This window comes from Sciurus vulgaris (assembly GCF_902686455.1).
Source record: "Sciurus vulgaris genome assembly, chromosome: 8".
In the NCBI taxonomy this organism is placed as follows: domain Eukaryota; kingdom Metazoa; phylum Chordata; class Mammalia; order Rodentia; family Sciuridae; genus Sciurus; species Sciurus vulgaris.
The window spans coordinates 144,579,580-144,595,093 of NC_136468.1; the positions used below are offsets into that span (position 1 = coordinate 144,579,580).

At 42.8% G+C, this 15,514-nt stretch overlaps 2 protein-coding genes across 6 annotated transcripts in view; one reads left to right on the plus strand and one right to left on the minus strand.

Moving 5' to 3' along the window:
* ERP29 (endoplasmic reticulum protein 29) lies at positions 1–7,645 on the minus strand. The gene is made up of 3 exons (XM_079149637.1): positions 7,435–7,645; positions 2,944–3,082; positions 1–789 (listed from the first exon to the last, which is right to left on the minus strand). Exons 1-3 carry the CDS (start codon positions 7,576–7,578, stop codon positions 287–289), a joined length of 786 nt encoding a protein of 261 aa, XP_079005763.1. The 5' UTR covers positions 7,579–7,645; the 3' UTR covers positions 1–286.
* The window catches only part of TMEM116 (transmembrane protein 116), a 115,608-nt gene continuing 103,182 nt past the window's right edge, over positions 3,089–15,514 (plus strand). For 3 of the 5 annotated variants that reach the window (XM_079149594.1, XM_079149595.1, XM_079149596.1), the window contains exon 1: positions 7,903–8,676. In XM_079149594.1, the coding sequence (XP_079005720.1) occupies positions 8,431–8,676 (246 nt within the window). In that variant the 5' untranslated portion in view covers positions 7,903–8,430. Of the gene's footprint in view, positions 7,266–7,877; positions 8,677–15,514 lie in introns of those variants that run through there. The other 2 variants (XM_079149600.1, XM_079149597.1) reach the window with 2 other exon arrangements.

Consider the following 15,514-nt stretch of genomic DNA (forward strand, 5'->3'; position numbering starts at 1 on the left):
TCCACTTCATCAAAACACTGAACTTTAATTAGGTCAGAATTACACCTGTCCAGGACCTTGGCAGTACCCTCCTTCATAGCACCAGTTCCTTCTGAGGGGGTACTTCAGTGGCCACCTGAGTAAATGCTTCAGCTATCCCCAGAGACTTGCCAAGTATGGCCACATCAGCATCCATGTCCAGGCATACTCCAGGCTCAGAATTCCAACACCCCCTTAAGGGTCTCACAGCCTGCAGGTAATTCTCCCCTTCCCACCCTAGCAAACCCTGGAACACCCACGTGCCTCTTCACAGCTCCTCCTTCTCAAACCCCTTCTTCTGGAAGGCAGTCAGGATGTTTAAGCTCTTCTGGAGCTCCTCCTTCTTCCCATCACTCATCTTGTTCTTCTCAATCAGCTTGGTGATCCGGGTCATCTCTGATGCTGGGAAGTCCTCACCTTGATCTAAGACCTTTCCCATGACCTTCAGATACTGCTCGGCCCACTTCTTTTCAGTCTCCTTCACACTCAAGAGGTTGTCCTGCCCCTGCTTCAAAAGGGCCTGGCGGGCCTCCACACTAGAGGCCCTGATGAATTCCCCTGCCAGAGCATCATACGCAGGCAGACAGCCAGGCATACCCAGGTAGACTCCTTGTCCCTTTAGCCAGCGCTGGATGGCTCCAACTTTAACTACCCCACTGTATGGAACTGGGTTCTCAAAGTCCCCGTCCCGAAAGAGGTAGAAGACTGGGTAGTTCTCTTTGTCCAGCTTGTATTTCTCACCCAGCTCCATGTTCAGCTTGTCCCCATAATCTGTGAACAGAAAGCAGAGATGAGTAAGACCACGACAAACTCGGGGTAAGATATCATCACAAGGCCTGAGTGGAGAATAATCATCTTCTTGGCTGTGTAATGGCTCAGTGAGGTTTATCTACACAGACCTTGTTGACTTCTTCCTCTGCCACTTCCTAGCCATGTGGCATCTGTCAAGTCATTTAACTGCTCTGAACTGTCCTGATTTGTAAAGCAGGGATTCTTCATGTCCACTAAATGATCCTGTTTGAGGTGCTAAGGATCCAAGAGTGATTCAGAGTATCGTTCTTTGACCTCAAGGATTTCCGGGGGTGGGGTATGAACTGGGTATAGCCCAGAGGTGCTTAACTGCTAAGCAACATCCCTAGCCCTTTTTATTTTGAGGCAAGGTCTCGCTAAGTTGCTTAGGGTCTCACTTGTTGAAGCTGGCTTTGAACTTGCTATTCTCCTGTCTCAGCCTCCGGGGTTGCTGGGATTATAGCATGTGTCACCACACCTGGCAAGGAGTTTATATTCAAAGGGTGAGAAGGAAGACAGTGTACAAGTGAACATAAATGATTAGTGCCATGATGAAAATCAACAGTGATGTGACAGAGTGGGTAAGAAAGCCCACTTCAGGTGGTCACGGAAAGCCACCTTGTAGAGATGACATAAGCTGGGGGACTGAAATGCCACAGAGCCAGTCATGTGAAGATCTGGGAAGAGTGTTTCAGGAAGAAAGGACCCCAGTGCAAGAGCTCTGTGCCAGGCCTGAGCTGAGAATATTTAAGGATTACAAAGGCCAAGGACTGGCAGGTAGCCAAGTGGTAGCACATGGCTCACATATGCAAGACCCTGGGTTCCATGCCCAGCCCCAGTATTGTAAGGGGGAAAAAAATCACCAGGGTCAGTTTGGCTGGAGTTTAGTAAGAAAGGGGAGTGTGTGGTAGGTGAGGAAAGCAGTCCCTACCACATGAGAGCTGCTACCAGACTCCAGGAGGCACTATGTACAAGAGATTCAGCTAGAGTTCAGTGCTTAATCTGTGGCAGCTGCCATGAGTGTCTCCAATATTCTTTCTAAAAAGCAGCAGCAGTCCCAGTGTGACAATTTTTTTTTTTTTTTTTTTTTTTTTAACCCTTGGCAAGAAGAAATGGCTGAGATCAACTATTTTTGGGTAACAGTGTCAAAAACCTGGGGTTCTAACCCTAATTGTGCCATTTAACAGCTCTATTAACTTGAGTGAGTTACTCTTAAGCATCAATTTAACTTGAAAAAAGGGGTAACAGTACCAGTCACAAGGGTAAAATACGTGTAAAATATTTAGCACAGTGGTCTGGCACACAGTAAACATGAATGTAAGCCACTGTCATGAGTATTATTCAAAAAACCCCAAGGGAACTTGAAGTTGAGACAAAAATGACTGACTGCTATGGACAGGTGGGCAGTGATCCACTGACAGAGACTCTAGTAAATTCCCATTTCACTCAGGAATGGAGGCATCCTAGTTGGGAGGATGCTGCACTTCCTTAGGTGGAGCTCTGGCTCAGCCATTCCATACCGCATGGCCTAGGAAGTCATGTAAGCTCCTGAGCTTCAGTTCTTTAAGTGTAATCTGGAGACAATACCTCTTGCTTCTCAAGCAGGACTCAAGTGAAGATTAAAACTTTAATGTCTATAGATCTTTACAGACCATAAACCAATAAACACGACATATTATTAAAGCTGCCACTGTGGTTAAGAGTTACCCTTGGATTAGTGGTGGCACCAGTAGGGTATCTGAACTAAAAACAAAACCCAACAGTGTTGGTATAAAAGCTGAAACGAAGATAGAAAAGATCTGACCATGTTGTCCCCTAGAAGGCCTGGAACTCCCTGTGCCCATCCCCCTGCAAGGAAAGCTCAAAGGTCTCAAGTAAAATAAATGTCAGGTGGGTGAAGGGTGAGGGAAGAGGGGCTCCCTTCCCTTAGGCACCTTCAAGCCTGAGATGAGGTTCCCACGTCCCAGAATCTGCTGAGACCAGCCTTGCTGTAGATACTAGATTCCTTGAGAGGCCATAAACCCATTTACTCTTTGTGTGCAGTTCAGATGGAAAGGCACCACGCACTCCCCTACCAAGCAGAATACCTAACTTCCTTCCCCCAGCCCTTCCCGGTGGTCTTGAACTTGTGCATACCTGAGATCCCCACCTCTGCCACCAACAGGTCATCGCTGGAGGCCGAGTTTTCAGCCAGACGCTTGAACTCATCCTGCTTCTCACCGTAGGGGTACTGGGTGTCGAACTTCACCAAGACGAACTTGCTTTTGGGAATGACCTGAGGGCGCATAGAGCTGAGCAAGTGGGGCGTTCCAGGGACATTTGGGGTGAATTCCCCTTCCCAAGGGGCCCCTGTTTAAAAAACAGTGGAAACAAGCCCACAAAGGATACCAGCTCTTACAAGATAATGTTCATTTATTCACCCTGTGATTCACTAAACAACTGTCTGCTCTGCACTGAGCATCCCATTAGGTACATGTTCACACTAAGAGAAACATACAACTCAATCTAGAGTAAATAAAGCTAAGGCCCTCCTCTCCACTGTTCCTTTCAGTAAGGCCGAGGAGACCCTTAGCATGCAATTCATATCCCATCATGCCCATCGTCCTAGGAAGCCTTTCTCAGTAAATCTGACAAAATCAAACAAAAAATATCTAAAAAGGTGTAGACACCTTGAAGGATGCTTTGGCTAGATCTCTGGTTCTTAAACTGTGAAGGACAAGATTTTAATTTTAAAAACAAAACTCATTTTGAAGTATACAATTCAGTGGGATTTAGTACATTAACAGTATTATGTGAATACCATGACTACCTAGCTCCAGCACATTTTCATCACCCCCAAAGGAAACCCACATCCATTAAGCAGTCACTCCCCATCCTCTTCCTTGCCCCAGCCACCTCCATGGATTTATCTATTTTGATGGAATAATAAAATCTGTAGTCTCCTATGTCTGGCTTCTTTGCCTTAGCATAATGTTCTTATGGTCACCCATGTTGTAGCGTGTTATCAGTACTGCACTCATATTTCTGCCCAAATAAACCATTTATTAGTTGAAGGATGTTTGGGTTGTTTCTACCTTTTGGCTAACATTGTGAATAGTGTGGCCCTGAAGATGTGTACATGTTTTTGTTTGAACAGCCACATTAAATTCTTTTGGATATACCTAGGAGTGGAACTGCAGGGGTCATATAGTAAGCTATACGTACAGGGTAAACCAAAGACTTCCTTTTGATGTTTTCTTTTAATGTACAAATAAATAAGCTGACTTTGGTCAGTAATGTTGTCTTCCCCTTGTCTCACAACCTTTTGCTTTTCTAATTCAGTGATGACCTCACTCAGATTTTCATCACAGGAAATCACTGTCCATAAATGGTCAAGCTCACAGAACTCCAAATGCATCAGAGAACTCAACATTTTTGCTAGTCTGTGTCTCTTACTGTATACTGATGTCCATTTGACTTCAGGTTTTTAAGAATATTTAACAGTGCCTAGGGACATAAAGGAGCCACCAGAACAGGTCATCTTTAAGTGGCCATTGATGTAATAAAGTCTGAGCTCTGAGGGTCTAAAGGCAAGGAAGATTTAAAATATAAATCAGATCACATCCCCCCAGCCCAAGTGGCCTTGTTTCAGTTCAACACACTACACTTGACCCCACTTGCAGCCTTTGTATTTGTTCTCTCCTGGCTGGAACTTCCTTTTCCTGGCTCCACTTGTTCTATGGTTATCTCTTTACATTCGAGGTTCAATTTAAATGGTCCCTTCATTACTAATGGAGAGGCCTCCTCAACCATCTAAGATTGCTTCATTACCATGAGACTGATGTGTTTTCTTCATACACTGACTGTTCTCTGAAATCCTTATTTGCCTGTTTTCTGTCCTTCCCAGTAGACTGTACGTTCATGAAAACAAGGACCTTGTCTGACCTATTTTCTGCTGCATGGCTAAGACCCCACAGTACCTGCATATGGCAGATGCTCTGAAAACATGTTAAATGAACAGAACTCTAGGAGCCTTTAGTAGCAAATGCTACGCGTTCGAGATGGGGAGGGGGAAAAAGAAAGTTTAAAAGCACAACATAGTATTCCTATCTTCAAGGGGCCTACACTTGTATTATGTAATAATGCTAATAACTGTATAGTGGTTTAACACTGAAATAGAATTGAGAGATCTCCATCTTTTACTTTCACCATTCTTAGCTACTAGGTAAGACAGAATGGTTTTGAATGGCAAATATTTGCATAAAAATTGCTATTTTATGAGGTAGATAGGGACCTTCTAATTGCTTTATAACTCTCCTTCACTCATCCTTGAGGAATCAACTCTACTGTATCTACAATGAGGCAACTTGCTTCTTCAAAGTAGAGATAAATTCTTTTCTCATTCATAATAAAGTTGCTAAGGGCCCATTACTTACTAGATACTATTCTAAGTGAACACAGCAATGAACAAAACAGTAGGTCATTTATCAAACGAAGCTAACATTCTAGTGATGGTGAAGAGAAAGGAACCAAAATGTTAGAAATCACTGAAAAGCACAGCATGTTGAACAAGGTTGCTGGACAAAACACTAAGAAATTCCCATTACATTCAGTGGTGATGGAAGAGAGAATTGGAAAGAGATTGGAGAAAACATTTGTTCATGAAGCCAATAATTTATTGAGCACCTTCTCTGTGACATATAACCTGTTATGCTTTGCAGATAATCAGGAAGAAAGAATATGATCACAAGCATATGAAATTCTAGGGTGAGAGACAGATGGTAGAATTGACAAGGAACAAAATCAGCTATGAGTGCTCTATAGAGTAACAACAACAGGGGAATGATTGGCACGTCAGCCTGGGGGTGGGGGAAATCAAGGAAGGGTTCTGAGAGGTAACACTGAACCTAAGCCTAAACAATGGGAAGAAATAAGCCTTTCAAAGATTGGGCCGAGAATACTCCAGTCACAGGGAAAGGTTAGTGCAAATGTATGAAGGCAGACGCGAGCTAGGAATATTCCAGGGATAGAATGCAGGCCTGTATAGCTGGAGCAGACAGAATGAGGGAAAACTGTCAGGAAATAGCAGAGGGAACCAAGGAACAGATCACACAGTGTGGTGTCTCAGGTGGAAGCAGGGAGGACATGAGGAGTCTACCCCAAGGACAGCCTAGGCCACGGTGGTAGTCGTGAAGATGGCACAGCACCTTTTTTTTTTTTGTACCTTATGGTACTACGTTTCTCTGAGTCACATTTGATCTGTGATGTAACCCAATTCTCATGCAGTGGGGAGGGATAGGTGCATCACTTTGCCAATAAAGGACCAAAACCCACAGGTGCCATGTGGTGCCCACAACCAACCAGCCATATCTAAGTTCTTGGAACTTTGCCTTCAGTGAGCTACAAGTGTGAAGTTCACCACAGGAACTCTTTTGAAAACAGCAGGGGATGGGGCTTAGGTCAGTGGTGGAGTGCTTGTTTGCCTGCCATGTGTGAGGCACTGGGTTTGATCCGCAGCACCACATGAAAATAAAAAAATAAAACAAAGGTATTGTGTCCATCCACAACTAAAAATATTTCTGAAAAAAAGGATGCTGTCCATCTACAACTACAAAAAAAAGAAAACAAAACAAAACAAAAACCAACAGAAGAGTTCAACCACTTGAGACAGACACATTTAGAGTTCCACTTCTTGGTTTCACTTCCCTGCAAAGGGTACAAAATTAGAAAATAAAACGACTGCCTCTCTCTCAACATTTAGCTTGCCCAAACAGTGGAAGTTAAAAGACAGGTGCAGGAGAAGAGGAGTGGGACTATGGTGTTGCACTAAGCCTTCAACGTTTCCACGGTTCATTACCTAGGCCAGGATTCCAAATTTTTTAAAGGGCGGCGGGGAGGGGTAGTGACAAAGTCTATGCTTTGACCCGATTTTATTCATTTTGTTCCTGAGATATATCCTAAAGGTTGGCTTTTCTGTAGTTTATTCTTTTTTTTTAATATTTATTTTCTAGTTGTAGATGGACACAATACCTTTATTTTATTTACTTTTATGCGGTGCTCAGAATCGAACCCAGTACCTCACATGTACTAGGCAAGTGCCTCTGCCACTGAGCTACAACAGCCCTGTAGCTTAGTCTTAACGTCAGCACTTTTCTGCGAGAGGCGTACTCTTTGCATGTTGCCAAGCCTGCAATCCATCCTCAGGAGAGGCACAGACAGGCATACTAATGCGCTGAGTTCTTCCTGCCACCCCCACCCACTGTGGGAGCCAGGTAGCATCGACTTCGCCCCGCCCTCCAGTCTCCCACTCGGGACTCAAGGATTGGACATCGCCCGGCACCGTCCTCGTTCCCTAGAGGAGCACCTCGTTCCCTCGGCTGCACCTTCCGCAGCTCTGCTGCCAAAAAGAGGAAACAAACATAAATGATGCAAAGGCAAGAGTGGGCCGGACCCCGGAGCGTGTGCGCTCCGGAGTCGCGGTAAGCCCCTGTCCCAGGCTCCCCCGGGCCTACCGCACGGTAGGAAAACCTCAGATGGTCGCTACGAGACCGCCTTCCGCCAGCCTTCGGTGCCCAAGGTTCCCCACCGGCTCGCGCGCCCCTGGGCACGCTGGCTGCACCTGCGCGCAATGTCCCCCAACCCCGTTACCTTGTAGAAAGTGATTGTATCCAGGGGAAGGGCGCCTTTAGTGTGCAGGCCGCTGCTGCCATGCGGAGTGGAGAGGAGCAGGAGGCTCAGGAGAAAGGGAAGAAGCGGGGAGAGAGAAGCGGCGCAGGGCAGGGCGGCAGCCATAACGCCGGATACTAAGAGTCAGAGGTTGGACGGCCGTAGTGGGGAACTACAGCGGCCACGTGACTCGGAGGGCGGGCCCGAGCGCGCGCAAGAGGACACCCGGGAGGGTCACGCCGGCCTACGGCAAAAGGAAGGGGTCGTTCGGGGGGCGGAGTCACGTGAGAGTGTACGTGTCCAGAGGGTTAGCGGAGGAGGGAAAGGGACCGTCGCGCACGCGCACTCGGCCAAGCTCGTGCCGGTCCCAGGAAGGTGAAGTCACGTGAGAGGAGGGGCGGGAAAACCGGGCCGGCCGCGCACGCGCACTCTGCGAGGCTCTCCGCGGGTCGTCTCTTCGCGTAGGCAGAGGCGCGAAGCGCGTGCGTGGCGGAGCTTCCGCAGTTTCTTTGCTGTTTTAACTTCCCTTCGAAGACAAGGCCGACCATTATGTCTTGCTGCCCTCGGTCGGTCAGGCAGTTGGTGGGGACCTGCTACTGGCCTCGGTTGGCAGGCCTGTCGGTCAGACTGCCATTTCCCTGGGCCGACGCGAGCTGTGGGCCTCAGTCAGGGGTCAGGCCACCCAGACCGGGATGAGCCGGGCTAACAGGCGCTGGAGTCTGTCCGACGGGCTTTACTGTTGGACGAATACCTGTCCATCCTGGTTGAAAAGTTTGGCAGTCCACCTGCTTTCTCACGGCACAGTCGATGCCAGGTCCCTGTTTTGCCCGTGGAATCCGGCGCAGAAATGAACAAGACAGTGTTCTGTGCCGAAGGAACTCAGTACTGGGGAAGGAGGAGAAACAGGAATAATAATATAACCAGTACCTGGTCCTTGGCACGAAGTAAGACTATAGTATTGTGAAAGCACAAATTGAGATGCCTTCGTGTAGTGAGGTCTTACCATCTTACGTTTTCTGGGCATCCATGCTGAACGTAAATGGCGTTTTCTGGTCCCAGAAGTGGAGGTCAGCAACCCGTGATGGTTTCCAGTTCTACACCTCCTCCCAGTTCTCAGTGCGTTTGATGCAAATATCTCTACCTTATGCTGTCTACCTCCCTCGGGGACAGCTGGAGGTAACCCACTTGACTAGCCTTGCTGACCTTCACACCCAGTATGTGCAGGTATGGCATAGTGAACATCTCTTGGTCGTGGTGTAATATGGAACTGATGTCTTCTTGCTTTAAACTCACCAATTAAAACCCTCCACAGGAAACCTGTTTGGATACCTTAGTTCCCAGAAAGGTCTTGATCTTATAGGCAGCTCCCTCTCTCCCTGCCTGTTTCCTGACCATTGTGTTATGTAGTCTCCCGGTCTGCGGTGTATTCCCCAGAATCTGTAAGTATTAAAATCTTTATTTCCACCTTGCGTCCCTCTTAATCTTTGCAGGAGTACTATCCATCTTAAAGATCCTATATTTACAAGTCAGTCCTGCTCAGGACTGTGGGAATATTAACAGGCAGGAGCTGACTTCTGTGCTGGGTCTTAAAAGACTAGTGGAGGTGTTCATGGGACAAAGAGAAACAGGATATTTCTAGAAAGGGAAAAAGCATTTCTAGGACGTGTTGGAGAACTAGATGAATCTGTATAAAGGTAAACTGGAGCAGATTTTAAAGCATCTTACCAAGCTAAAGGATTTGGAGCCACAAAGGTTTTAACCAGGAGAATGTTGTCAGATTTGTTTTTATAAACATCACTTTGGGCTGGGGCTCAGTGGCAGAGCACTCACCTAGCACATGCAAGGCACTGGATTTGATCCTTAGAACCACATACAAAAATAAGCAAATAAAGTCATGCTATCTATAAATACAAAAAAATTTTTTTAAATCACTTGGGAGTGGAGATATAGCTCAGTTGGTAGAGGGCTTGTCTGCCAAGCACAAGGCCCTGGGTTCAAGTGCTGGGTTCAATCCCCAGCACTGAAAAAAAAAAAAAAAAAAAAAAAATCGGGAACAAAGGGAATGGATTGAAAGGAGAATCTGTAGCCTGGGAGCCCAGTTAAGACTTTGTTGCAGTAGTCTAGCAGGGAGAAATTAAGGTCTAGCAATAGGACCTAACAGTAGGTTTGGTGTTGGTGGTGTAGCTCAGAAGTAGAGTGATTTTTCATTGCACTCCAGGTACTGGGTTTGATCCCCAGCACTGAAAAGAAAAAAAAAAAAAGTAGGGTTGAAGAAGTAATGATGAAATTAAGAAATGCACATAGGATAGAATTCACAAGGCTATGATGAAGAAACAAATTGAGGATAAAAGAATAAATTATATAATGCATTATAAGGGCTTAGCACCATAATTAACTATTGTCTTTATCCAGTAAATGTGTGTGTGTGTTATAAAATAGTCTTCAAAGATAACAATGTAATCTTGGACAAGAAGTTTGATTGATTAGAAGTTTTGAGAGAAAAAGTCCAGTAGATATGTGTGTGTTTTTAGGGGAAGTTCAGAAAAATCTATTTTGAGTTTTCTGAATGAATTAGTAAATAGAATGAGCTACTGAGAGAAATAATAGAAATTACAAGAGGAAAAAACTGCTATGAACTAATGTGTTAGAAGGCATCAAATAGATTAGTGATTACTAGGGAGTTGGTGTGGGGGAGGGAGGTCAAGGAGGAAGAAGGGTGCTTAGATATGATCATTACATGCTGTATGCATGTATGGAAATATCACAGTGAATCCCATTCATATGTGCAATTAATACCTGTTAATAAAAAAGGAAGGCTTCATGTAGTAGTGTCACAGAATTGGGGCTTTCTAGAAAACAGGCAGTGCAAAGATCTCCATCCCCTTTCAAGCTCCAGTTCTTGCCATGAAGTCAGAAAGATTTCAGACATATGGCTCAGAGTAGTAGGCATGAGTTTGTTGAAGGGATAGGAAAAGGGAAAGGGGACACTCAAGGGAGATAGTGGGTCCTATCAGAGAGGAGAGGAACCATGTTCCTCTTCTGCACTCCAGTTTTACTGGGGATCCAGAGAAGTTTCCAGAGAGTCCTACCTAGGTCTACCTCTTGACGTTTGACTGACAGCAAGATGACATCAGACTTTCCAGTATCCATTGCCATGACAATTCTACATCACCTTGTCCCATCCTGACCAGTTCTAATTGTATTCTTTCTTTTGTTTTGTTTTGTTTTGTTTTGTTTTTGTACCAGAAATTGAATTCAGGAGGACTTAACCACTGAGCTACATCCCAGCCCTTTTTATATTTTATTGAGAGACCGGGTCTCACTGAGTTGCCTTGGGCCTCACTAAATTGCAGAGGCTGGCTCTGAACTCAAGATCCTCCTGCCTCAGCTTCCCAAGCTGCTGGAATTACAGGCATGTGCCGCTGTGCCCTGCCTCATTGGATCCTTAACCATACATTCCTACAGATTTTATGGTTCGGAGGAATTATCCTTATCTCCCAGAGTTTCAGGATTTGGTATATGAAAAGTGTCACAAAATTTTCCCCATTCAGGGTAACTTGGGTTTCTCTTATTGACATAATTTTGGGCCTGCATTTCACTGTAGACAACAGGTAGTTTGCTAAGGAATGTGACATAGCCTGTCCATGTAGGCTAGGCAGGACTGTAGTTAAATTGCTTCTTGGAAAAGAAAGCATATGAGGGTAAGCACAGTAGGCCCATTTTATAGAATCATTCTTTTAGTTTCACATTCTCACTGTTTGCATCTGTCTGTTCCCTAGAAGTAGGGGAAGTCTTGGAAGAAAGATCATTGTATGTGGAAAACAATTGAAAAAGGAGCAGGTGTGGTAATGAACATACTTTGGGGAATAACTGACTTGGCTATAGGAATTCTCAAAATAGTACATAGTAGGGCAGTTTTAAGTCCAAGTATGGGAGAATCTTGAAAATCAGACCAAGATGGTTCTGCTCTGTTCTGTAATCAACAAGGACTATTAAGGTTTTTAAGCCAGGTGGAATGGTGCATGCTTATAATCCCGGAGACTCTGGAGGCTAAGGCAGGAGAATTGCAGGTTTGAGGCCAGGCATAGTAACTTGTCAAAATCCTGTCTCAACAAAAAAATGCTGGGTGTTAGGGATATACATCAGTGGTAGAGTGCCCCTGGGTCCCTGGATTCAATCCTAGTACCACCACAAAAAAAAAAAAAAAAAAAAAAGAAAAGAAAAGAAAAACTTTCAGACAACTTTATAAGATATTTAAACTATTCAATTCTGAGTATATAAATACTTTCAATACTTTTATTTACAATGGTCAATCAGCAGTGACTTAATAGTTGTTGTTAGTTAGTTTTGTTTTGTTTGCTTTTGCAGTACTAGGGATTAAACCCAGGTTACTCTACCACTGAGCTATGTCCCTGGCCTTTATTTTCTTTTTAATTTTTTATGTATGTGTGTATGTATGTTTCTTTGTTTATTTACTTAGGGTACTAGGAATTGAATGGGGCACTCTACCACTGAGCTACATCCCCTTATACATCCTCCTTATATTGTAAGGAGCTACATCCTCCTTATATTGTAAGACAGGCTGGTCTTGAACTTGCAATCCTCCTGCCTCAGCCCCACAAATCACTGGGATAATAGGTGTATGCCAAATTTTAGTTGGTTTAGAAGCAGATTTTGAAGAAAGTGAATTGATTTAGGAGGGGAAAATATTGGCACTTTTGCTATGACTTGCAAAAGTAATTGTCTGAGTGCTTTCTTTGAATAATGTCCTGGACGTCTTTAATTTCACATGATTAAATTCTTGGCTTTAGGACTCTGACAGTAATCTACAAAAATAAGTCAAGCATAGTTCTGGCATAGTTCAGAAGTCATTTTACAGTTGACACTCATGTTGAAAATCAAAAGGCTCACCTTGGTCTTGTATGGAGTTAAAGAAGAAGGGGCATGTTACTTGAGTGTCCATATGACTCACTTAGCAACTGGAGTGAGGAGAAAGGAAAGTAGCATAGTACGTTAATATAGTTCATAATTTTTTTCCTAACACCATCAATTTTTTTCCAAGCCTCACTGACCTGTTGACTGTTCTTTGTACACACAAGGCATGTTCCTGCCTCAGAGCCTATGCATTGATTTTCTCCCTCTATAGACCAATTTTCTTTAAGATATCCAAATGGCTAGCCTCTTCATTTCCTTGACGTCTCCTCAAATGTCACCCTTTCTACTGAGGCCTATCCTAACCATCCCTTTAAAAATTCCGTCTCCTTGGTGAGGTGGTGTGCACCATAGTCACAGCTAGTTGGAAGACTAAGGCAGGAGGATTATTTAAGCTCAGGACTTTGAGGCCAGCATTGACAAAATAGTGAGATCCTATTTTTAAAAATGTTTTTTTGTTCCTTCCTGATACTGCCCTGTTTTCCATCTCTCTTCCCTGTTATTTTTCCTCAGTTCTTTCCAATTTGTAACATAGTATAGATTTTGCTTGTTATCTGTTTCTCATGAGGGATAGATTTTTCTTTTTTGTGTTTTGCTCACTGTGATATCCATGGCATCTAGAACAGTGACTGGCACATGGTGTCCATTCAGTAAATATTTGTTCAGTGACTAAGTGAATCAAGTCAATGAGGAGAAACTAGGCTGTCTCTCAAAATTCCTTTGACTTTTTTTACATTCCCTCTTTAGACCACATATTACTTCCTTTCCTTAGAACTAATTGTATTTCCCTTACCTGAAGTGTTTTGTTGATGGTAACACTGGTTCTTTTGACATTGATGTCTTTTTTGTTTTTTTAGTGGTACTAGGGATTGAATGTGGGGGGCTTTAGTATTAAGCTACAGGTCCAGCCTTTTTTATATTTTATTTTATTTTGGGACAGGATCTCACTAAATTGCCCACGCTGGCCTTGAACTTGTGATCCTTCTTCCTCAGCCTTCTGTAATCCCAGCCTCCCCAGGTTCTGGGATTACAGGTGTATACCACTATGTCCACCTGATACAGATGTCTTAATGAAGCATATTTTATCTGCCAAAAATTGTTATGGAAGGAAGATTTATATTTTTATTTTCTCCTCTAAGAATTATTTCCATATTTAACAGATATTTACTGAATATCTTCCATGTGTTATATCCTCCTGTGGGTAAGGATTACACTGGTGAGCAAAATAGATAGCTCCCTGCCATCTTGGAGCTAACTGTTTAACAGAGGATACCAACATAAAATAATTATACAGACAAACATATAATTATGAATTACAATAATTTATAATAAAGGAAAGTTATACTTTTGTGAAGAGACAAGTCATTAATCATAATGTAAAATGGCAAAAAATATTGTTTTTTGTAAAACTTAATTTATTTTTGTAAAATTTTATTTTCCGTTGTAGTACTGGGGATTTTCACTTGCTGGGAATTCTACCACTGAGCTACACCCTGAGCCCTTTATTGTATACTCTTTTACTTTCAGACAAGATCTCACTGAGTTGCCGAAGCAGGCCTCAAATTTGTGACCCTCCTGCCTTAAGCCTCTCAAATAGCTGGGATTACAGGTGTGTGCAAACCACATCCAGCTTTAAATTTCAGATTTTTATGAATCAGTTTAGGAAGAAAAACAGTCTGTAGAAAGATTCTAGGATAGGAAACCTGAAATATTTGAAGAACTAATACTCTCTGTATTATCTGACCAATTTTTCTATAGATTTTAAAGTGCTGTAAAAGTAAAGTATGTAAACCAGGTGCAGTAGTATTATAGACATTTTATAAGAAATACCAAAAAGAAGAGTTCTCTGAGGTCGATTATGTTACCAAGAGCAGCAGACTAATTTGGCATGACTATTCTCTGAACAATTACAGAATTGTTCTGGACTGAGACAAGAGTCTTTTGTCCAAAATCATTTTCTTATCACTTGGTTGGTGAGACTGTCATTAGTCTCCTCACCCTTATTAGACAGATTTATGATTAGAGACCTTAAAATTCTCTAAGACCTTCTGCAAATTTCTAGTCCAGAAGTCAGTATTTTATTTGCTTATCTAATAATTTAAGCAGTTATTAAAACTTTGCATTTTATAACATCTACTCTTCCATTCCATACTATAATTTTTTTTACACCCCCTGATACCAGGAATTAAACCCAAAGACACAACCATGGAGCCATATCCCCAGCCCTTTTTTTAAAAAATTTTTCCCAGCCCTTTTATTTTCTTATTTTGAGACACTGTCTCACCAAGTTGCTGAGGGCCTCACTAAATTTCTGAGGCTGGCTTTAAACTCAGATTCTCCTGCCTCAGCCTCCCAAGCCACTCTGATTACAGGCATGCACCACTGCACCCAGCTCTATACTATAATCTTAACCTAATATACATATATTTTTAAATTACTCCAGCCATACAAATGATCTAATAAATGTTATTAAGAAATATTTGGGACCCAGGGGCTTACCTCAGTGGTAGAGTATGTGCTTAGCATTTGCAAGGCCCTGGGTCTCACTCCAAGAACCACCTCCCCAAAAATGTAAAAAGAAAGAAAATAAATATTTGTATAATATACAAAAATGTGATTAAAGACAAATGGTTACATCAGCTTCCTGCATCCACTCCCTGAGTCTTTGCTTATTAGAATTTTACCAATCCTTCCAAATTGTGTTCACAAATGCCATTCTGTATATATTATTACTATATGCAAATCATTTGAGTTTTAGGTCTTCAAGCCATTTTTCCTATTATATTGTAAGCTCCTGAAAGGCTGGGTCTTTCTCTTATTTATCTTTGTATCTTCAGTGACACACTACTTTGTACAACATGGATATTTAAGCATCAATGAAGTGCATTCAATGAATAGAGTAATATGGTTATATTTCTGGTGGAAATTTTGGGTTCAGAATATTTAAGATGTTAGTATCAAACATGACAAACGTTAATAACCTCCTATCTTGCTAACTTTATACTGGTATTATTAAAATTTTATGCAGTCTCTCTTTCCCACAAAGACTTCTGTCTCTAAGTGGGCAAATTTTAAACAGACCATCCTTTAACTCTCTCTTTTCTTTTTTTTTTTTTTTGCTGTTTCATTT

Excerpts from the sequence above, each read along its gene's own strand:
- ERP29 (XM_079149637.1), bottom strand. The coding sequence starts at position 7,578 with ATGGCTGCCGCCCTGCCCTGCGCCGCTTCTCTCTCCCCGCTTCTTCCC. Across the intron at positions 3,083-7,434 it reads ATACAATCACTTTCTACAAG|GTCATTCCCAAAAGCAAGTT; the intron begins GTAACGGGGTTG and ends ATGCGCCCTCAG. Across the intron at positions 790-2,943 it reads GGCAGAGGTGGGGATCTCAG|ATTATGGGGACAAGCTGAAC; the intron begins GTATGCACAAGT and ends TTCTGTTCACAG.